The 22,600-nt window shown below is 38.6% G+C and overlaps 3 protein-coding genes across 6 annotated transcripts; 2 read left to right on the top strand and 1 right to left on the bottom strand.

Annotated features, from left to right (window-relative positions):
- Nucleotides 1-603: 603 nt before the first annotated feature.
- LOC141800787 (uncharacterized) lies at nucleotides 604-13,858 on the top strand. 3 transcript variants are annotated; one of them, XM_074683574.1, is made up of 21 exons: nucleotides 604-783; nucleotides 1,873-2,146; nucleotides 2,428-2,477; nucleotides 2,817-3,126; nucleotides 3,318-3,358; nucleotides 3,538-3,826; nucleotides 4,191-4,234; nucleotides 4,934-5,204; nucleotides 6,388-6,416; nucleotides 6,678-6,963; nucleotides 7,249-7,277; nucleotides 7,722-8,004; nucleotides 9,270-9,313; nucleotides 9,425-9,498; nucleotides 9,639-9,853; nucleotides 9,967-10,220; nucleotides 10,718-10,846; nucleotides 11,329-11,473; nucleotides 11,567-11,593; nucleotides 12,269-12,330; nucleotides 12,443-13,855. In XM_074683574.1, the coding sequence occupies exons 2-21, from the start codon at nucleotides 1,882-1,884 to the stop codon at nucleotides 12,719-12,721; spliced, it is 3,126 nt and encodes a 1,041-aa protein (XP_074539675.1). In that variant the 5' UTR covers nucleotides 604-783; nucleotides 1,873-1,881; the 3' UTR covers nucleotides 12,722-13,855. The 3 variants fall into 3 exon arrangements, with proteins under 3 accessions (XP_074539675.1, XP_074539674.1, XP_074539673.1); XM_074683573.1 differs by lacking the exon at nucleotides 604-783 and adding an exon at nucleotides 883-1,119 and having other exon boundaries at nucleotides 10,012-10,220; nucleotides 12,443-13,858; XM_074683572.1 differs by lacking the exon at nucleotides 604-783 and adding an exon at nucleotides 883-1,119 and having other exon boundaries at nucleotides 12,443-13,857.
- Nucleotides 13,859-13,949: 91 nt separating this feature from the next.
- On the top strand, nucleotides 13,950-16,635 carry dnajc28 (DnaJ (Hsp40) homolog, subfamily C, member 28). The gene is made up of 2 exons (XM_074683575.1): nucleotides 13,950-14,025; nucleotides 15,175-16,635. The coding sequence occupies exon 2, from the start codon at nucleotides 15,188-15,190 to the stop codon at nucleotides 16,349-16,351; it is 1,164 nt and encodes a 387-aa protein (XP_074539676.1). The 5' UTR covers nucleotides 13,950-14,025; nucleotides 15,175-15,187; the 3' UTR covers nucleotides 16,352-16,635.
- Nucleotides 16,636-16,738: 103 nt separating this feature from the next.
- LOC141800790 (potassium voltage-gated channel subfamily E member 1-like) lies at nucleotides 16,739-19,184 on the bottom strand. Of its 2 annotated transcripts, none has more exons than XM_074683576.1 (2): nucleotides 19,067-19,184; nucleotides 16,739-17,419 (listed from the first exon to the last, which is right to left on the bottom strand). In XM_074683576.1, exon 2 carries the CDS (start codon nucleotides 17,383-17,385, stop codon nucleotides 16,963-16,965), a length of 423 nt encoding a protein of 140 aa, XP_074539677.1. In that variant the 5' UTR covers nucleotides 17,386-17,419; nucleotides 19,067-19,184; the 3' UTR covers nucleotides 16,739-16,962. The 2 variants fall into 2 exon arrangements, with proteins under 2 accessions (XP_074539677.1, XP_074539678.1); XM_074683577.1 differs by having other exon boundaries at nucleotides 16,739-17,413; nucleotides 19,067-19,152.
- Between the last annotated feature and the right edge of the window lie 3,416 nt (nucleotides 19,185-22,600).

Below are 22,600 nucleotides of genomic sequence, written 5' to 3'. Positions count from 1 at the left end.
AGTCAGAAAAATAAAAGTTTCTTTAATATACTTTGATCTTTCACTCTTTTTTTCACATTGGAGTGTGTTAATTGTCCTTTTTAGTCATTTCGCTGGTATGAATCTCTCTGAAATATAGATTTCTATGCACTTTCCGGTTAACTGACTCAAGTGACTCAAATTACTCAATAACCCGATTCACTTTGGTGAGTGACTCATTTATTTTTTTTATTGCTTTATTTTTTTCAATCAGTCAAAACTCATTATTTATCAAATTAAATTGTCTCAAATAATAATTGTAATGAAAACAGCACAAACAACCAAAACAAAACAAAACAAAACAAAAAAACCCTGAGGAGGAATTATACATATACATATATATACATACATAAACTCATTTGATAGATCGGCTTAATTACTGTATTCATCTGTTTTAGTCGTAGTCCTCTAGTAGTTCATTGTTTTTGTTAATTGGTTATTTCTTTATTAAAGAAAAAAAAGTGACTGAAGTGGTGAGTGACTCATTTAAACTCTACTCAGGAAAATGAATCGAGTTTCCCAAAACAGTGAGGGTGGGGCCCCTTTAGGGTGTTGTACACAGCCGACGTAGTCATTTCAAAACTAACTGTCACTGCTGTGCAGTGATTCAGAGTTGGTCAGCTCTCTCCGGGTCCATCCTGCCTGTAAGATAGCGGCGCCCCTGATCAGGAAATATGCTTGTCCACAGGAATAAGTGAACCAAGGGTAGAAATATAGCTTAATTTTAAGCTGGTGTTCCTGAGTACAAATGTGACTGCTTGCACGGTGAGTGTTGTGAACGTCCAGCATAAATACCGAACCTTATCGGCGAACAATAGAGAACGGAAACGAAAATGTATTGGTCTTTAACTTTTTGAGGTCTTCTTCCGCGTGTGTGGAAATGACAGTTGGAAGCCTTCGTAACTCAAATACAGCGTACAACCTAGCTAACATTAAGCTAACGTTCGTGTGGAGTTACAGTTAATGCTACATAATGTAGTCTGCCTACTAAAGTATTTGAGAACTAGGCAGAATTTTTGCGTGTGTATGAGTAAGAAAACGGGAGAGAAATGTCATTTTAGCCGAAGTATGTTGGCGTCACAGGAGACAGAAATGTTTCAGGTTTGAAGAAGTAACGTCATAAATATTGTCGATATTTAACATATACAACCAACTGCTGGTTCTCTGCTAAAATTGCTAGCCTGGACTTGGGGTTAAGTGTTCATGTGTTTTTTTTCCTCGAAAAAGTAATACGTTACTATTAGTCATCGTATTTACCTTTGCCTGCCAAATGAACTAATAAATTAATAATTAAAAAAAAAACCCGCTAGCCTTAAGTAAAAGTTGAAGAGAGTAGTTTTAATGGATAAGGGAAGTCTGTAAATCTGAGTCAGTCCTGTTATAAAGGCAGAAACTGTCTAGGTTGACTGAAGACTTACTGAAATATTGATCCAAAGCTTAACCTAACCCTAAACTGACATGACATGAATTTTCTTTAAAATGTACAAGACCTTTTTGGATAATGAGTAGTTTAAAAAAAAGCTAAATATGTGTAATGTTTTGGTCCTATACAAGTACAGAATGAATGGAAAAACTAATTGGGATATTCTGGCAACCGGCCATGAATGATAGAAATGAATCTGAGTAGATCTATAAACTGAAAGACCTATGATTAATTTCCCGTTTCATTGTTTGCATTTTAAAACGTTTTACAGTCAGTGAACATTTATGAGCTATTGTTATGTGAATTAGTGAATCACCCCAGCTGTTATTAACTTTATTAGTAACAGGTGGGGTTAAGTTAAAAATGAAGAGATGTCAGAAATGTAGCACACGCCTGAGCCTGCTTATTGTGTGATATTTCTCATGTTCCAGGTTGAAAAGATGACGACTAAGAGGGAGCTGTATGAAATATTGAAAGATTTGAGCTCGGAGGAGCTGGAAGATTTTAACCTAGATGTTGAATTGGAGGAAGGCGTTCAGCTCCTTTCAAAACTCCATCCAAAAGGGACGAAAGCAGAGGAAGTAGTGGAGCTGATGATGGAGAAGTACAGTGAAGAGTCTGTGGAGTTGACCAAAAATGCTTTACGGAAGGAGAACAGGACTAGACTGGTGAAGAGACTGTCAGACAGCAGAGCAGGAAGTAAAGGTAAGACAAGGATGATAAAACAGAAACAAAAAACACAAAGTTTCTCATGAAGCATCCAGTTAAAAAAAGTTCTTCATTTGGTTAAGTCTTAAAAAAGGGCATCAGCTTTGACATGTGCAATATTAGATAAAAGTTGATGTGGTTATTATTGTTAAACATTATGATTACGGTTAAGATCTTTGGGATGACTAAATGATGAAATCCTGAGTTTTAAGTTTGCATACACGGTGAAGTAAAAGAAAACCCTCAGAAATCTTTTATTGTTTCATTTTTTCTTTCAGAGAAACACTCGGAAACAGACACCAAACAGTTGCCTTCACTGATCCAGAGAGTGAGTATGACTTTTCACACTGACTCTACACAACCCAACTTTGATCATCTTAGACATTTGAATTCAAAAATAATGTCCCTCACAGAGCTTTATTAGGACGGCACATTAAACTTTATGTTACACTCAAATTAATGAAAACAGTTTAATTTTTTAGTCGTTTTTGTTGTTGGTTTTCTTTTTGCTTTTTCATCTCAAAGATATTATACGACTGGTTAAACAGACACTGTCTTGAAATGAATACTTCATGCAAAAAGAAAATCTATCAAGAAATTCATGGTGTTTGTTAAAAGAATAAAAATATCATTTTTGTACATGAATCATGTCCCTTAAATTTCCCAGGTTGAAATGATAACATCTGATATAGAAGCGCTCATGGACGTTCTGGCTGATTTGACTGAAGAGGAGATTGGGTACTTCAGGAACATCCTGAAACACAAATCCATCAAAAGGAACAAGTCATGTGTCTCTTGGGGGCAGCTCTTACAGACAGACACACACAGGGTATTTGTAGGTGGTCATCAGGAAACTGTGTTTTTGATGATCATGACCTGCGGCCAACTCTCTGTGGAGACAACCAGAGGGATTTTAAAGAAAATGAAGAGAACTGATCTGCTGCAGAGGCTGACAGACACCCGCTCAAGGTTGAAAAGTAAGACCTGAAAAACCAGAACAACTTCAAATCACACAACTGGCTCCTATCTTCTGTCTACATGTTTATGTTCTCTTTGTTTTCTCTTTGTAAAATATACTTTCATGTTATTGATAAGAGGGCATGAATGTTATTGCATATTTTCTTTTTGTGAAAGTTTGGACCAACTTGTGTAAAACTTTTCTCCTCAGAGAAAGAATCAGATGAACAATGCTCTGCATTGATCCAGAAAGTGAGTAATATCACACCTGTCCTGACTGTGTGCTTCAAAGATTGAACCATGTTAGTTTTTAATCAGGAGCAGAGTGAAGTGGATCCATCCTCAACACCCAGCTCTGCCCTTTTACTGATGAAATGTAAAGAGAAATCCTTTACCTACATAAAGTCACATGTTTGTTCTGATTCTTCCAGGTTGCGACAATGGTAGCTGTTCAGGAGCTGCTTCTTGAAACTCTGCACTGTTTGAGTGGGAGGGAGCTCAGTGAATTCAAGGAGTTCCTGAAGCAGATTGTCTCCAAGCAAGGTCTCAAAGCCATCTCTTTATACATGAGGATAGACAAAGGAGATGGAGAAAAAATAGTGGATCTAATGATGGAGACATATGGACAACAATCTGTGGAGCTGACCAGAGAGGTTTTAGAGGAGATGAACAGGACTGATCTAGTACAGATGCTGTCCGAGAGCAGCTCAGCACTCAAAGGTAAGACAAGAACACCTTAAAGCATCACAATGAATAATGACATATTTGTTTTTGATGTTTTATAAACACAACTATGAATTTCATTGAATGCGTTTGTAAAAGAAATTTGAATCTGTCAACATCAACATTTTTAACAATCAAAACTTTGAGATTCCTGGTCATCCTGGAAATTATCGATTTAAATATTTGTGCTTAAGTTATATTGTCTTGTCTAAATTCAAAGGTGTTGAGGGAATCTCTTTCTGTAGTAAACATAATATATGTCACTTTTTAAAGTTATAGAGGTGTCAGAAAGGTAACTAAAGTCTTTACTGAATTTGATTATTTTCCTCTAAATCTTGATTTTTCTATATTTTCTCTTTAGAAAAACACTTTGTGGACCAACATCAACCTAAATCTTCAGCAGCAGTGAGTTTTTACTTTTCATAACTAAGGTTTCATTTTCTACATGCTAAGATAAAAACACTACAGTTGTTTTGTCGCTCATGCAGCTGCAGCTAAAACGATACATCAGTAGTAAAGAGATTCTGAGCCAATACAAGTTTCAAAGTTGAAGTCATTCGTGTTGCAGAAAGTTATTTATTTATTTATGTTTTTCATTTTTTTAGTTAGTTTTAATTTTGTTTAATTTGCAACATCTGAGCCACGGATCCAAGTATTTTTATCTCGACCAACATCTTCAAAATCTTCCTTTGATGCTTTACAACAAATAATATTTAACCTGTATTTCTCAGAGGTTGTATTTTGCCATATAAAAACATTTATTAATATGAAATAGGCATTACCATCGGAGCAAGATTTTTCCTTTGAAGTTATCTTTTGGGCTTTTTATGGCTTTAATTGGGTAGAGGAACAGTGGGAAGAGTAGGAAACAGAGGCCAGGGACCACAGGCTGGATTCAAACCCGGGCCTCCTGTGCAAGGGCAAACCTCATGGAGTGCAACCCAGTCCACTAGGCCATCTGCGCTCTTGGAACTAGATCTTTACTCTCTTATATTTGCAGAAATCATTCTGATAATATACGTCTTTGACTTAATACACAGAAATGTTTTTTTAATCACCTTTGTTTAAATATCATGTTAATTTTCTGTTTCTTTGTGTTTTTAGGCAGTGAAGGAAGATGCTGAATTTGTTCTTTTACAAACACTGAGGGGTTTGAGTTTAAAAGAGCTTGAGAAATTCAGGTTCTTGCTGCAGTTTACATACTTCCAGAGGAGTCTTCCACAGATCCAAACAGAGCCGGCACATCAGTTGAAGGAGCTGGTAGATCTGATGGTGAAGAACCAGCATCCTGTGGAGGTGACCAAAGAGGTTTTAATGGACATGAACAGATCTGACCTGGCTGAGAGGCTGTCAGGGTTAGGCTCAGGACTTAAAGGTCAGAGAAAGAAAAAAATAATGCTTCATAACAAAACCACATGTCTCTTTAATCATTTTATGTTGATATTTGTGACATTTTTTTGGATTGCATGTTAGTAATTGAGTTAAAGGTCCCGTATTCTGCTCCTTTTCTGCAGTTTAATATGGATCATTGATGTCTTCATGAAATGGTAGTAACATGTTTTGGTCCAAAAAGCCAATAAATCAAGCACAGCAGCATTGTTTCCAGGCTCTCATGGCCCCTCTGTTCAGAACTGTCTGATTTAGTGGGCGTGACCTTCATATGTAAATGAGCCACAGCTGATACCTTCTGATACTGATACTCTTCACGTCACTGAGAGCGGCACCACAAGCTTTGAGTGCACAATGTTTGGAAGGCAGCAAAGCTCGTGTACCGTAACTTTACAGGCTAAAACAACAGGCTAACTGCAGCTACAGTTAGCATCCAGAAGCTAACACAGAGACAGGGGGACACTGAGGAAAAGCTCTTACATCTGCTCCACAGCACACAGCATTTAAAATACTCACATTTCCAGGGTTCGAGGTTTGTTGGCGGATATTTGGTAATGCGCCTTGATTCAGGACCAGTCTATTTGCTAGCCCTCTGTTGTACTGTCCAAAGTTGGAAAAGCAGTCGGCCGTGAAGTGACTTGCACACACATACACAGTTTTACTGAGGGTAGCTGGCACATTTCCTTGATAAATGAACTCTAGCCACTTAGTCTTGTCTTGTTCCGAGATGGGAAGCTTGTGTATGGAACTATGTGGCTGTTTACAGCCAAAAACAGAGCAGTGATGGCTCTTCAACTTTGGCATTCTCCTCTCCGCTGCTGGAGAGATCAGATCAGTCAGGATTTTACTTTCACAAGCACTACTAAGTACAGGTTTTGTCATTAAATCTCACATTTTGTGGGCTGGGAGGAAAGCCAAAGACCCACGAATTTCACTAAAATACTTAATAAAGTGATTTTTGCATAATATGGGACCTTTAACAGGGGGTGCCTCTGTGTGTCCTCTTGTATTTATACATTTTTTATTAAATTGTATATGTAACCAAACCCACAACATATTGAGAATTTTTTTATTTTAACATTAAGAAATCTTTTACTCATGATCCCTTGCATGGCTCTTTAGGGTTTGTGAAGATTTTTGAATCATTAATTTTGTTTATTTCTCGTCAGGGGAAAGTCAGCCTGGGCGTCTTCAGAGAGTGAGTAACATGAAATCAGATACTTTACACATCACACTCTTCATATTCTTGTTGTTACCTGAATAAAACTGTTGTGATAAAGCAGTTTGAAAGAGTTCAGATGCTAAAAAAGAGGAGGTATAAATGCTTTGTTTTTATATTAGTCTTTTGTTGTTGCAAAACTGACATGACTTCACGGATTGGACTGATGCAAACAAATTAAAGTTCTGTCACTGGAGTGGAAGTGAAGCTCATAATTGCTCTGTTATTTCTATCTGTCAGAAACCATCATCACTTAATTGGACAGTTTTCAAAACACTGAGAGGCCTGAGTTCTGGAGAGTTTGAGCTATTTAAGCTCATCGTGCAACAGACTGCTCCGAGAAAAGGGCCCATAGGAGTCATGAAATATCGAATAAGCAGTGCAGGTAGGACTAGTATGGCCAAACTGATGGTGAAGATCCATGGCCAACAGTGTGTGAAGGTGACTGCAGATGTTTTAAAGAAGATGAAGAGGACTGATTTGGCGGGGAAGCTATCAGGGACCGGCTCAAGACTCAAAGCTCAGAGTAAGAGGACAATAACTTTCTCAGTCCGACTGCAAACACCTTAGAGATAAACTAAACCTCTTTGATGTTATTGATGTCAAAACTGAGTAGATTAAAGTGTCGCTTTGCAGCAGTTGATTTGTTATTTGTTTAAAAGCAGATGAAGCTCCTTTATCAGCAACTTTTGGTTATGAATCGTAAGAACGGGACATCAAAGCCAAATACTTTCATTTTTAGTGTTACTTATTTGTTTTTATGTTGTTTTTTATCTAAAAGTGAAGTTTTTCTTCTCATTTCTCCTCACAGAGAAGCACCAGTCCCAAAGACTTCAGAGAGTAAGAAATGTAACATCATACACAGTTTACACAACACAGATTGGAAATGGATTAATCTGTAGCCATCAGTATTTCTACAAAACAGAGGCAACAATTTTTAATTTTTGATACTTGGTAACTTTTTTGTGAAAAATCCTAAGATTTCAACTTCAAAATTAAGAAAAGTTCGATATGATCTGAGTGTGTATTATTATTATCGTAAAAAATTAAAATACAACAAAATTTGAGAAAAAAATTATATTGAAAAAATAACCTTCTGAGATCAGAGACAGGGTATCCCCAAAAATGTCTTGTTTATAAATGAGCTTTGTCAAGATTTTTTTGTTACCACAAAGGGTTGAAACAAGAAACTAAATGACCAGAGATCATTTTTTTCTTATATATGTCTAATATGTTCTTATGAAAATGTTTTGATTAATTTCCTCTGATAACTCAAACCTTCAGACATCTACACTGACAGCAGACCATGAGCAGCTTTTGGAAACACCGGAAAAGATAAGCCCTGGGGAGCTGGAGAAGTTCAAGCAGGTCTTGCAGGAGACAAAACTGAGAGGTCTGCCAAAAATCCCAGGACGCAGCATGGAGACAGCTGACAAAGCAGAGACACGGAGGCTGATGGTGGAGAACTATGGCCAGCAGAGCGTGGAAGTGATGAAGGATGTTTTAGAAATGATGAAAAGGATGGATCTGGTGGAGAAGCTGTCAGAAAGCAGCTCAGGATCTCAAGGTGAGTTATGGAAAAAAAGCATGTAAATTGTTTTGGTTGTGATTAGAAGTCTGCGTTGACTAATCTAGTTTCAGGATGTGGTGTTTGCAGGACATCCATGATCTGCATTCACAAAAACTCAAAAACAGACTTCCTTGTATGGAAGGTCATCAGTGCAGCAGCACAGAGAAAAGGAAGTCTCAGCTGAAGGTTGATTAACTGTTGATTACACTTGAATGCCTGCACAGTTGACCATCGTCCCCAGATGCATATAATAGTAATATAACAATAATATTAATACATTTTATTGAAAAGCGCCTTTCAAAACACCCTTTCAAAATATGGCAGAGAGGGAGGAGGTAAGTGATGAAGGGGAGGGGCCCCAGGACGGAGCCCTGGGGCACACCTGTAGTGACTGGGGAGGGATCAGAACAGCAGGACTGGAGCTGTATGAACTGAGTGCGGCCTGTGAGATAGGACTGGAACCAGCTGAGGGGGGGGTGGCTAATACCAATGGAGGCAACTGAGGAGGATGGGGTGAGAGATGGTATCAAAGGCCGCACTCAGGTCAAGAAGAATGAGTATGGAGAGAGAATCAGAATCAGCTGCCATGAGGAGGTCATTGGTGATTTTAAGTAGTGCTGTTTCAGTGCTATGAGGGGGGAGAAAACCAGACTGGAAAGGCTCACAGAGGTTATTGAGGGTAAGGTGAGAATGAAGTTGGCTGGCGACTATTTTATCATCCTATGACGGGTTCTGAGATTCTCTTCTCATGGACATGTTAGAGAAACATCTGAGGGGGATTTTGTCATATTTTTGTGTTTTTCATCTTTTAGTTTCATTGAGTCTTTTCTTTTTTTAGAAAACAACGTAATACCGTGTCAGTATGTCGATAAATTCGCAAACAGTAGAGACACTACTTCTGTGTTCAGTTTATTTAGCTGTCAGGAGTTGAGTCTGATGAAAGTCAAACGCCCTGCAGACAAAGACAGAAAAAAAATGATTACTCTGGTAAGATAACTTGTTGTGATTGTGCTCTTTGGTTTGGGCCACGAATAGTGTTAACAAAAAATCTCCTTCCTCTTTTCAAGCAACAACTTGAAAAGAAGTGGGAGTCATAAGTGAGAGTTATTGGCATATCAATAATAGCTAATAGGAGTTCAGATAATAAATAAAATAATAAAAAAATACTAAATGAAAACAGTTACACTTTCATGCTTTGACAAACACTGATGGATGTTACATGTAAAATAAACCCCTAAGAAAAATTCTGTCTTTCCAACAAGGGCCCTCAGGAAGCTTGGAGCCTGAGGCCTGTGGGGGCAGCACGGTAATCCCTGACATCATTTTTATCCAGTTTCTTTGTTATTCTTTTTCATTTTGTTTATGTATGAGCTGCTGCTTATATGAAAGTCTCCTTAAACATGATAATCTCCTTCAGACCGACTCCAGTCCCTGGACCAAAATGGAACCTGGGGTGAACAGCTCTAGAGGAGATGAGTCTCCAACTTACAGGTAAAAATAACTTTTTGTTTTAGATAAACTTGAGACTGACACAGTCAATATGAGGATTTACTCAGCTGTGCCTGTAACACAGCATCATTCAGTTGTTGTGCCTGTATACAAACAGACTGCTGTTCTTTTCCATGTCTTAGTCTACAGAGTGAAACAGGAAACTATGAATGTAGTGTCTCTGGCTTGCGCTGGGTCTGTGAGGAGGAGGTCAGCTTTCAGTACCACTTTCGCTCTTGGGAAGGACACATGGACAGGATGGAAAGCATCAAATACATGCCTGCAGGTCCTCTAATAGACATCAAAGTCATCACGGGGAGGTTAAATGAAGTGTACCTGCCTCACTGGATCTGCACAGGTGAGTAGAAATACAGAAAAGAACATGAAATAAACCAAAATACTGACAGTATTTGGGAAAACTGATGAAATTCTTTTCCCCTCATGATGTTTGTATGCTCTCGTTTTGTGTAGAAGACGATTCCAAAATATCTGACAACTTTAAAGTTCTTCACATAGATGAGTGTGGAGATGTTGTGGAAAACGTGTCTGAGGTCACACCATCCCATGTCAAGTTATCTGAACCAGTCTTCTCACCAAGAGGGGTTCTGATAAGAGCTGGCTTTACAGTGAAAATAAGATGTTGCGTGTTGATCTACTACAAACCCAACACACCATTTCTCAAACTGCGTGTGTATCTGATCCCGTGTGATCCTGCTCTACAACAGGTGAGTAAATGTCTTCCTCTCAGAAATGCAGAACACCAGATTTAATGTGGCACCAAAGCCGATGATCAGATACTGGTGTGCCAAAAACAATATCGAACAAACTTTTGAGAGTTTCATGACAGAAAAAAATTCTGCTTTTACTCAGTCACCTTTAGTGACCATTTGTATTTTTAACTATTGTCTTTCAAGATTGGACCTCCCAGTAAATCAGATTTTACATCGCCATCGTTTGGTGTTTTTTTTTTTTTTTTAGCTCTGCTGTGTTGCTGCTTGCTGTTATGGGAATCAAAAATCCAGCACTAGGCTGTGGTGGTTAAATTTTCTGTTTATTGTTAAAACTTAATTCTCTGAATGTTACATCTCTGTTTCTTTCATACACCATGACTTCCTCCCCAGTATTGCCCCTGATACTCCATTATTAATGAGCTGCATCCTGAATGTACCAAGGAAACAGATGAGTGACCATGTGATCATTTCTGTGCTCTTTATGTTTACAGACTGTGAACCAGGCTGAATCTTTGGAGGGATTCAAAACAATCAAAAATCCACGTCCAGACAGGGCTCTGAGATTAAAGCAAGGTTTCAGCCTCACAGCAGATATGAAAACAGCAGAGATTAACCCACAGGTACAGTTAGTCTGTCATCAGCTGTGTCTTTGTACCTAATGAAGGCAGTCTTTCACACAGGTCCAGAGCAGTTATTGATGTGTGTTCAATTGTCATGGTGTCTCAAAAACAGATAAGGATCAGGTAAAAACAGAAGAAAAGATGAGACAAGAAATATTTCTTATTTTCAAAGCTGGATTCCTCCAGTGAAGAGAGTCAATGGGAGAAGCACAGCTCCACAATGTCTCCTGCTCAAAGCCTGAGAGCCTAACTACTTCTTATATCACATTGTTCTTTTTACAGGATTATCATTCCCAAATTAAAATTGAAAATTACACAGAATGGGAGATTGTTTACTGTTAGACACACTGACTATAAAAATGTGCTTCATTATGATGGAAATAGAAAATATCAAAGTTTCATATCTGTGCTAAGCTTCTGGTTTTGGTCTTTCAATGTCTCACCACATCCTTGGATTTCTGAATTCTCATGTTTTTACACAGGAAATTACCCTCGGGTATGACAACCAAGACAAAATTTTCTATCAAGTTTTTATAGAGAAACCAAACAGAAAATTCCAACTTGCACTCTTCTACTCAAGAAAAGATGTTTATTCTAAGCAAGTATGGACCTGTGATATCAGAGAAGGTTGGTGGTTATCGAACATTATTCAATAATGTAGGCAACTAATAAACTAAAAACCAGTTTTTCATTTTGGATTTGTTGTCTTTTTTATTTCAGATGACCTTCAAAACCCTGCCTCAGTAGGTAAGATGCTGCACAAGCTGAGGTTTTACAAGGAATACATTCTTTAATTTACGTTCCACCACTAATCAGTTCTTTCAAATTTAACAGTGTTAGTTATGATGTAATGAAAACATTTCCAGTGATTTTATAACTTGAAACCAAGGAGGTAAGAACATTTTGATGTCACAGGATAAACTCATGTTGTAGATGAAGTCATTCAGCTGGCTCTAGTTATTGTCATTTTATATAATCACTCTTAATCACCCAGCTCTCTTTTTGTTCCTGCTGTGATCAAGCATGTCATAATAAATTAATCTGAAGAAATCAGTCCTGTAAATTCAGAGAGTTTGAGATCTCACCTCTTCCTGTCCTAATTATGTCTCTAGAAAAAGTCTCAATTTTTACAGAATTTCAGTGGAGACACGTTGAAGTTTCCACTTTATAGTGAAAGAAAATGTTAAGTTTAATGTTGATTTCAGGTGCTAAAAAATTAAGTGTCATTGGGTGTCAGCAGGAGAATCTAGTAAGTGGGTGGTTATGCTACACAGAATCTCGTCAGGTCCCATTCAGATTCTACTTTGCATAACCTCCCATTCACTGAACATCATTTATTACAGAATATATTTATAGAGCCTGCTGTAAAGTAATTTGATAATCAGTCACTCATGCACTATGTTTTATTTCCTTTGTCTTCAGACAAACCCTCTGTGGATGATCAGCTGTCTGCACAGATGCAAAGGTTAACCAACAGTATGCAGGTCTGATGTCTACTAAATGCCACATTTGAGAATGCTTTTACTGTGAGGCAAGAAAAAATATCATCAACCATCAAAAAATTATCTTTTTCTTTTTTTACTTTGAATTCAATAGGCTGTAAAAATCAGCACCACAGACCGAGAGAGGCTGCTAAAAATTCTGGAGGACTTGACACAGGAAGAGTTCAAAAAGTTCAAGTGGTATCTGCAGGACAGGGGCGTCCTGGCAGGCCTCACAGGCATTTCAAGGAGTGAACTGGAGAACAAAGACATGCTGGAGCTGGTGGATCTCATGTTAGGCACCTACAGAAAACACTGTATGGAGTTAACCAGGAGGGTTCTCAAGGCAATGAATAGGAACGATCTGGTGGAGAAGTTGTCAGACATCAGCTGATGGTCCAGAGGTGAGTTTTGTCTGTGGGTTTTCCTGGACTTTAAATTGAAATGCACCCCAGACAAACAAACCACACACATTTAAACCCCTGTGTATCAGTGCTTCTTGTGTGAATGTAAACAGAAAAAAAGACTGAACCAGCACTGAGGAGGGTTGACTTCACAGTTCAATAGCCAAAAAATTTCATGAACTTACACGGTACAGATATGTTAGATTTTATGGATCAGAGCTCAAACAATTAAGCTATCTTTCATCTTGTCAAATGCCAAGGACAATGCTGCACTGCCAGCTTCACCTTTATACATGTGCTGCATGAGAAGGTTATATAGACTCAGCATCTGATTCTCTTCTCTGTTTTTTTTTAAATCTTTTATCATCAAGAATGTGTAAAAACCAAACCAAAACTCATAGTAAGTGTTTATACACTTTGAAATGGCACTTTTTAATGGAACAAGGAAAAATGGAACTTGACCACACAATAATGGTTGTTTGAGAAACATCTGATTTGTTGACCAAATTCAAACACTGATTCAGAGGTTGTTTTGAACAATTTTTAAACATGGGTTTTTGTGTATATATCTTTTAGTTTTAGTGTCAGTTCCTCTGCCTTTTTAATTTCATTTTAGATGTTTTCTACATCTTTTTGCATTAAGAAGAATTTTAAATGATCCTGAGATTAAATTTTGCATTACAGCTTATTTATGTGTCGTACGAACAGAAATACAATTCAGTTTTATCAGGTAGCACTAGTGACTCCTTGTACTGTTAGTTACACAGGTTGTTTATGTTCTTTTGTAATTTCCTGATTTTGAGAGTCTGAGATGGCCTAAAGCCAGTACACAAGACAACAGTTGTGTTGTTAAAAAATAAAGACATGAGATGGTCATTTTTGATTTTTGATTTGACTTTTGATACGAACCCTCTATGGCATGGCGTTTCCCGAGGAAACCAACCACATTTTGTGCTGTTATTTTGTTATTACACTGTTGGTTTAAATTTATGGTTTGTGCATCAACAGGGAACCAAATGAATGGAAGGTTATTATAGGAAAAAAGAAAAGAATATATCTATTTTAACAAATTTTAAAAAAGGGGGCTAAAGATTCTTGTAATCTTTTTTTGTTTTAATTGAACAGTTGTTTGGGAAATTTCTGCTGCTGTTCAAACTTTCCAGTGGTGCCGTCTTCTTCTTTTGGGGAACAGTGTTACTACTTGGTCGGCAGAGGGCAGCATTACTCAACCACTGAAGACTAAACCACGAAGAAGAAGAAGACGAGGAAGGATACAGCCTGCTCATGTTTACTTGTAGGTCATTTATGTTTAATAATGTGCGATAAATAGATATGTGCGATACTACTGTTTAATTTTTACAATTCCAACCCTTTCACTGTTGTGTATTTTTAATAACTGTCTTTTATAACATATTCAGTTGTAGCGTTTAGCTCACAGTGGGCCAACTCCTACCCGGCTGTAGACTGTGTTTATATATACAACTTACGTCATCATAGTTTTGCGCACACATTTTGAAACGAAACGAGTTATCTTTTTTAAAGATACTAGATTAAATGTGTGAAATATCCGTGAAGGTGTCACTTTCCTTTTAGTTCTGGCGGGATCACAACCGTTACAGAGCAGCCGGTGTTTTGAAGTTAGGAGTAACCGTGACTAGCGATTGAATTATGCTGAATGTATCATTGACCTTTGACCATACTGAATGAATCACTATTCAACAGGGTAACATTTTATACCGAAACACCGGTAACGTCTGTCTTTGCGAGATATTAAATGCTTTCTGTAATCAGCCCAGATTTGCATACAAAAAGTTATAATTTGGTTGCAGATATTCTGAATCCAGTTATTGTTATTATGTTTAGTTAATCAAAAGTTGGTTTCAGACCCGGATTATGACTAAAAACGACACTATCCAGATATAAGATTCCATGTTTAAAATAAAACTGTGGTTTATTATCAAACTTAAATATTCAAATTAGTAATTCTTGCTAAAGTTGCTGCTCATGACTAGCTGCAGCTAACCTAAGGTAAAAACCAAGTGTTTAGGATTGCAACAGTAATTTTAACATTACCTCAACTCCAGTTTTGTTTTCGCATGGCTTTAAAACTCTCACAATTTCTTTTAATGGAAAAAATAATTTTCATTTGTAAACAGCAAAACAAGCCAAAGTAAGGCAGTTTGCCCACTCGTAAGTTATCCAAATCCGTTTACCATGCAGGTGAGATTCCTGAAAAAAGTAGAATTTAGAAAGAAAAAAAAACTCTAGCTTTTCTACCCGATAATCTTACCACTACAACACGACTGAATTTTTAGCCAACAGTTGTTTATACCTCTGGTAGTCTGTTATTTATCATCTCTTCCTGACAGAATGACTTTCTGTTCCTCTCTGTTTAAGATTATCTTTGAAATTCTTAATCACTTTGTGTGTTTCAAACCCACAGGAGTTGATGAGCAATGAGCTGTACCTCCCACCTCCTTATTGCCGGCAGCAGTTTCTACCATGGTTGTTTCCAGCTCATCTTATCTCGGCAGTCTCTTTTGCTCAGGAGGTTCAGCTCCAGGCCTCAGATTAGCCACAGCTTGCAAGAAAGCTACAGGCTTCTGCAACTCTCTGATGATGGACACAGCAGTCCACTGCAGGTGAAAGAGGCGTACCTGCGCCTTGCCAAGCTCTATCATCCAGACTCAGGTGCCCCAACTGCAGATGCAGGGCTGTTTGCTCAAGTGGAGGAGGCCTACAGAGCTGTATTGGCTCATCAGAGCAAGATCAAGCAACCTGATGAAGGGAAGGAAGTGGAGGAAGAGGATAAGTCCACGGGTACAGCACTTCAGCACAGACACTACCTCAGCTACGAGGGTGTTGGCACAGGAACGCCCAGTCAGCGAGAGCGTCAGTACCGGCAGGTTCGTGTGGACCGTGCCTCCGAACAGGTTTTGAACTATCGTCAGAGGGAGCATGAGAGGGCAGCCGCTGCAGAGGGGGCGCTGGTGGAGCGAGATATGCGTCAGCGCAGCCGGAAGATCAAGATCACCCAGGCTGTGGAGAGATTGGTGGAGGATCTGATCCAGGAGTCCATGGCCCGGGGAGACTTCAGGAACCTAAGTGGAGCTGGGAAGCCCCTCAACAAGTTTGAACACAATCCATACGCTGATCCCATGACCCACAACCTCAACCGCATCCTCATAGACAATGGTTACCAGCCACCATGGGTTGTTACACAGCGTGATATCCGGGAGAAGGCTGCTCACATCCGAAAAAGATTGTTGGAGGGGAGGTCCAGGCTTGCTGACCCTATGACTCCTAAAGAGCACAGCCAATGGGAGCAGCTGTGTGCATCCGTAGAGGAGGAGTTGGTAAACCTCAACAAGATGGTGGACAATTACAACCTTGTTGTACCAATGCTTAAAATGCAGATGGTTCACTTCAGTTTGACACGAGAGATAGAGCGCGCTGTGAACGGAGCCCACCAACACAGACTGGAGCTGCAGAGAGAGAAAGAGAAGGAGAGGGAGAGGAGGAAGGAGGAGAAGAAAAAAGCCAATGCTGCAATGCGGCCTCAAAGTGGCAAACAAGGCCTCGTGTCCTGGATGAAGAATTTGCTCAGATCCGAAAACTAGAAGAACAGAAAATTGTCGGAGAACTTGTTTGCTTTTTGACTTCAAACAGTTATTTAATCTGACAGATTTGTCCACCTGCTTTTCAACATTGCATACTTAAAAGCAAAGCTGAACCTTGTTGGTAGGACCTTTGTTTGAAAAAGTCTGTTGGTTTCTTGGAGAAGGATTTAGCTGTCCTGTGAGGCTGATCATTCAACTTGAAAAGGTCTGAATCTACACCAAAGACATTTGAAATCACTTGAAAAGGTTTGATTTAAAACAACAACAAAAAAAATGACAATAAAACATTTTTATTTCATTCTTTATAGTTTTACCCTCAAGCAGATCTGGTTTCAACCTTGTTTGTCCTAATCCAAACTCCATAGACTCACATATTTCACTTAGTGGATACCGTGAATGTCATCTCTTTTAAGAGTTATGGTTGCTTGACTCAGTGCACTTGAATGAATATTTGAACATGATGCAGTTTTATGATTCAGAATGTTTCTGTGAAATTACTGATCTGAACATTTGGAATGAACACTAACTTTTTGGTTGCTATGTGACATTAAAAGTTAAGGAAGCTTAAAATCTTGTGTTTCATGGTTTTATATTTTCACTCTAGTCGTATTCTAGTCCGGCAGCTGCTCCAATGTTGCAGGGTTGCAGATAACGACAGGCTCCTTGCTGCCCACGCTGGTACCTGCTGCCTCCCTGTGCAGCGCCTCAGCAACGATCCTGGACGGAGTCAGCACCTTGGTCCACTCATGGGCGATGTACTGGTGGTACGGGTCCTGAGAGCTTTCCAGCTTCTTGGAGCGGATGTAGCTGAGCATGATGCCGAATGTGAAGAAGCTGAACATGCCAACCACCACAAAGATGTACATCATGCCCTGAGACTGAGCGTGGACCCTGGAACCTCCTGCTTGGTGCAAAGCCTGCTGGGTAGTGTAGTTCAGAGGTATTGGTGGAGACAGCACACTGGTGCTGTTGAGGCAGTGCTGCAGAAAGGAGAGCAGGAGGGACTGCAGCTCGGTGGTGTTAATGTATGACATCACTGACCTCTGCTGGGAGATCCAGGAACTGCAACTTAGGAGAGAGAAGGAGACTGAGGATGATCACTCTGTAAACGTCAGGAAAATGTATTTCATTTCATCATCACATAATTAGATGTCCCACCAACAACCTCAGGAGGCATTGGGTACAAAAGGAAAGCCTGACCTTTGAGTTACAAATAAAGTGACGGCCAGACACATTTTCCTTAGAGGTCGATGTGAAGTTTATTTTGAATCTTGTAAAATTGTTAAAAAAAGGGTTATCACTCTTGCCCTCTCCCAGTCTAAAGCCACTTTTTACAGTATCTTGATAGGGCAATCATATCAATGAATATCTTGATGTTATTATAATTCACATGAATGTTATACCAGTGAAGTGTTAAACCACTACTTAGAGGTAGGAGACAGCTTCTAAGCGTTGATTCTGTAATACAGAGCGAGTGATACAATCTTACATGCAAAGATTTTAAATGTGTGCAAGCTGGGAGTCTTCATGCTTTCTGATGAGGTTTCCCCCCTCTTTTTTTAAAAACAGGATTAACAACATAAATTAGAAACCAGCTTCTCCGAGATGAGATTAAAGCGGTTTGTTTTAAACCAAAACTGATGCAAGAAGCTACGTAGAAAAAGCAAAAGTTTTTTTCAGGAAGTTGCAACCACAGACTTAATAAAAAATCATCATCTCTCTCAGCTCAGAATGAGGCCAACACAAAAACGGCTCCCCCTTGTGACTGGCTACAGTATAGGTCAAAAACTGTGTCTCCCTGTTCAATCCAGATGGACTGCGGTCAAACTCTAAAAAGCCTGATTTTCTTTATTTTATTATTTATTTATTATTATTATTATTTCTATTATTATTATCAAATTGACTAGCCTTATTTGATTTCGAGAAGCTCTGTTAATTTACTCTATGCTATTTTGTTTAGTTGTTACTTTGTTGTTTATCTATTTGGTAAACCTTGAAATACAGCAATACAGCTATAAAAGTAAAATATGGAGAATGATAAAACTGTAATAAAAATATATAAAAATATAATTAAGAATCATATTAAAAGTTAGAAAATCTGAATTATTGATTAAACTGTGATCTGAAAACAGCAATTAATGTATTTTCATAAAGGCATGTGAGAGGTAATATTAGCAGCAGTGAAGCTGTCTGTTTTTTGTTTTTCTTTTATCCCCTTTCTGGGGCTCTGCAGTTTTCATTGGGTGTTACTAAACTTAACAATTTATAACAAATTCTTTGGCATTAATCTTCACAGTGCACAAACAATAAGAATAAACAAAGGTGCATCCATGCTAGGGTGTCTTAAAGATGATAACAGATAGCTAATCAAAACAAAATGGAAAAAAAAACAGACACATGCTTAACTAAATATATCATGAGAGAACCATTATCCTATCAGTGATGGATGTGTTTTAATGCAGGTTATGTTATTTCAGTGACTTCTAAAAAGAATAATGTATCACTCCATCTGTTACAAAACACAGAGAGGATGTTGTTTTACCTTTGGGTAAAGTTAAACAACCTCCAACAGCATGTCAAGCTTAATTACTGTTTTTTCTTTTGTTTTTTTTTTACTCCTTCCTGGACTGACCTTGATGTTGAGAGTAAAAGAGACAAACTTGCTCCAACAAATCAAATCTACTTCATGTCAGCTGAGAGGAAAGATGAACCTACCTTTAAGGGATCTGGACTCAGTTGGTGCCCCCTCAGACATCAGAACTCATCGATCATTTGAAGTCACGCAACAGCAGCTGCTACTGAACTTCACCTCAAACAGAAACATACATCTCTTTCTCTCCTGGTCTTAGTGATCCCTCCTCCATGCTGATGCTTTTCAGGCAGAGGAGACACTGGGCATGTTTGACTTGTCAACACGTTTAATGAAATGAGGAGGTCTCAGGGCAAGGTCAAAACATATTATAGAGTCAGTGCTGCAGCCTGTCCTATACAGGCGCAACCAGGCAAGAAACATAGGTGGGCTGGTTTAGGGGGAGATAAAGAAAACACACAAATACACATATGGGAAAACCAGGAGCACAGTTATGCAGAAAGGAAACTCATGACTCACATGCACAGAATCACATTAGCTGTATTATAGGAGGAATTGCTTTGTCAACAGGGGGCGCTGCATTGGTGCTCCTACATTAAGATAGCTTTTAGTCTTGGTGGTGCAGAAGTCATTAAACCATTGGCTTCAGTGCCTAAAATGGTCAAGAAGTCCAAAAAGCTCACCTTAGGAAGATGGCATGTGATTGGTTGTTTATTGTTAGGTGTCACAAGAATCCCTCACGTTCACAATCAACATCAGGAGCCTTTTCAAGACACTGCAGGAGAACAAAGCTGCTTTCAGCCTGCTGCTGGTTTAAAGGACTGCAGCACTGCTCAGGTGAGATTGAGTTACAACACAACCACCTCCAAATGTCCTTTAACTCACTGGCGTATATGTGCAGGAGTGTGTGTGTGTGTTGCCAGAGATCAACGGAGAAGCATTGAATAGGGCTTCTCCTTAATTCCACTGCTATTCCAAAAAAGCATTCACAATGAATACATATAATGAAAATTTATTTATGCTGTTCTTAGTTGCTAGGCACCTTCCTGTTGGTTATGGCTGCCTTTTGCAGCAGCTTTTTCTTCTTTGTCCGTTTCTTGTCATTTTTTCGTCTCTTTTTCGTAATCTTTGTATTTGGAATGGATCATTACTTTGTTTGGCTCATTTGTTGGTCATGGACACTAAACTTTTTGTGGCTTCAGTGATATTTTTACTACTTCTTCTCCTGTGTTTGTCTGGAGATCCTACATGTAACCATGGCCACATTGTTTACATGTGAACTCAGCTGTTAGCAGCCTGTAGCATGTCAATGCTAACTGGTGCAAGGCCTGATGTCTTCCTACAAGGTGAGGAGAACATTGTTATTGGGAATGTAAGATCTATCTCCAATAAGATGGACAAGCCAGCCGTGCTAACCCAGCAACAGAGGGAATACCAGAGGGCAGAGTACCATCATGCTTTTCACAGACATGGCTAACAGAGCTAACATGAGACACCAACGCCATATTGGAAGAGCTTCACCTGCTGTGAGCAGACAGCATCTAGGAGACAGAGACTGAACAGACTGCTGAAGAAGCTCAGTCCTGGACCCTGTGGAGGTGGAGGCTGGCTGAACTGGAGAATGATGGACAAGCTGTCATCACCTGTTTTCTTATGGACCTTTTTGCACTTTCTATACACTTTCTTGCTTTTGTTTTCTTGATTGCTGCTGTGACTTCAATTTTGCCGTTCTATTCTATTCTATTCTATTCTATTCTATTCTATTCTTTCAAAAAATGTGATCATTTTATCTAATATGGACCTGGACACATTATACTTGCCAAAAGTTGCTGTTAACCCCTTACTGCCTGAATTAATTAACAATTACATTTTGAAATTCTTTCTGTGTTTTGGGGTTCTTACAGATGCTAACTAGAGTGGAGACTCTATATGCTCCCAGAGGCTCAGATTATAGAAAACAACAAAGTCAGTTACCATAACTATGATGACAACACACAGTTATACATTTCAGTGTCACCAAGTGATCATGGCTGTATACAGGGTCTGGGTAAATGTATTGAATAGATAAATGATTGGATGAGCCCAAACTTCCTCCCGCTAAACAAAGATAAAACTGAGGTTGTTGTTTTTGGAGCCAGATCAGAAAGATTTGCAGTCAGTGAGCAGCTCCAGATATTAATGTTAAAAACCACACACCATGCCAGAAACCTGGGTGTAATCATGGACTCAGACCTGAATTTTACCAAAAACAACAGTGACTTTGTAGTCAGCCTACTATCACTTAAAGAATGTGTCAAGGATTGAAGGACTATTGTGTCAGCAGGACCTGGAAAAACTGATCCATGCTTTTATCCTCAGTAGACTTGATTACTGCAACAGCGTCTTTACAGGTCTCCCTAAAAAATCAGTCTGCAGCTGGTTCAGAACGCTGCTGCTCGAGTCCTCACTAAGACCAAGAAAGTGGATCACATCAGTCCAGTTCCGAGGTCTTTACACCGGCTTCCTGTTTGTCAGAGGAGAGTCTTTAAAATACTCCTGTTGGTTTACAAAGCTCTGATCTTTTGATTTGGTATGAACCATCAAGACCACTTAGGTCTTCTGGATCGGGTCTGCTTTCAGTCCCCAGAGTCAGAACCAAGCAGCATTCAGCCTCTATGCTCCAAATATCTGGAACAAGCTGCCAGAAAAGATCAGGTCTACTGAAACTCTGAGCTCCTTTAAACCCAGGTTGAACACTCACCTTTTTACAGCTGCTTTTATTAGAGCATTTTAACAATTCATTTTAATTAAAAAAATAAATAAATAAATTGCACAATTTTGCAACTCTGCATTTAAGATCTGTTTTAACTTTTTTAAAAAAAAAATCTTATTTTGTTTTATTGTATTTTATTAATTCCAATCTGCTTCTTAATTGAATTTAAATTGTTTTCTTTTAATTTGTTCTGTCTGTAAAGCACTTTGAATTGCCTTGCTGAAATGTGCTATATAAATAAACTTGCCTTGCCTTATATTATATTTATAGATATGAGAAGTTCACCCTCTGACCAGTATGATGTGACATAGGGCCTTTGATATGATCCTTGGTATGTGTAGAATATGAATCAATAGACATTAGCAGTATACAAAGGTCATTTCAGCTGCATCAAGACCTGATGGAGGTATGTCCCAAATTTGCAACAACAGAGATCAAGGGGTTAATTGCAGTAATTTAGGTATTTGCAGAAAAACATGTATTCTGTACATGTATCTTCTCACTCGTGTGAGATAAACTAGGGAGTCTTTCTCAGCTGTAAATCAGGTATTGAGGACAGTATGAAGCATAAAATAAATGACACAAAACCCTCTTTTTGAGTCACACATATTTGGACACTCTGCGTATATTTACTCCACATGCTGTCTTGTTATCAAAGGAAGTTTAAACTGTCCAAGAAATACAAAAGTTAAAAAAAATACCTTTACATGTAATGAATTTTCATCACGTTTTTTTCTCTGTTTTTATATTTTGTTTATAACTTTAGCACTAAAGTTTCTAGTTTCCTATTCCTATAAAATCCTTATCAACAAGAAAAGCAAGAGTTCTGTTGGTGGAAAGCTTTACCTCCACATCCACAAACTTCACATCAGCGTTTTCCCATCTTGCGATCAGCCTTGCCTGCTTT

Source organism: Halichoeres trimaculatus, unplaced genomic scaffold (genome assembly GCF_033239565.1).
Source record: "Halichoeres trimaculatus isolate MK-OKI-2021-1 unplaced genomic scaffold, fHalTri1.1 fHalTri1_scaffold_12, whole genome shotgun sequence".
Taxonomy (NCBI): domain Eukaryota; kingdom Metazoa; phylum Chordata; class Actinopteri; order Labriformes; family Labridae; genus Halichoeres; species Halichoeres trimaculatus.
This window is presented reverse-complemented; position numbering and strand designations above follow the sequence as displayed.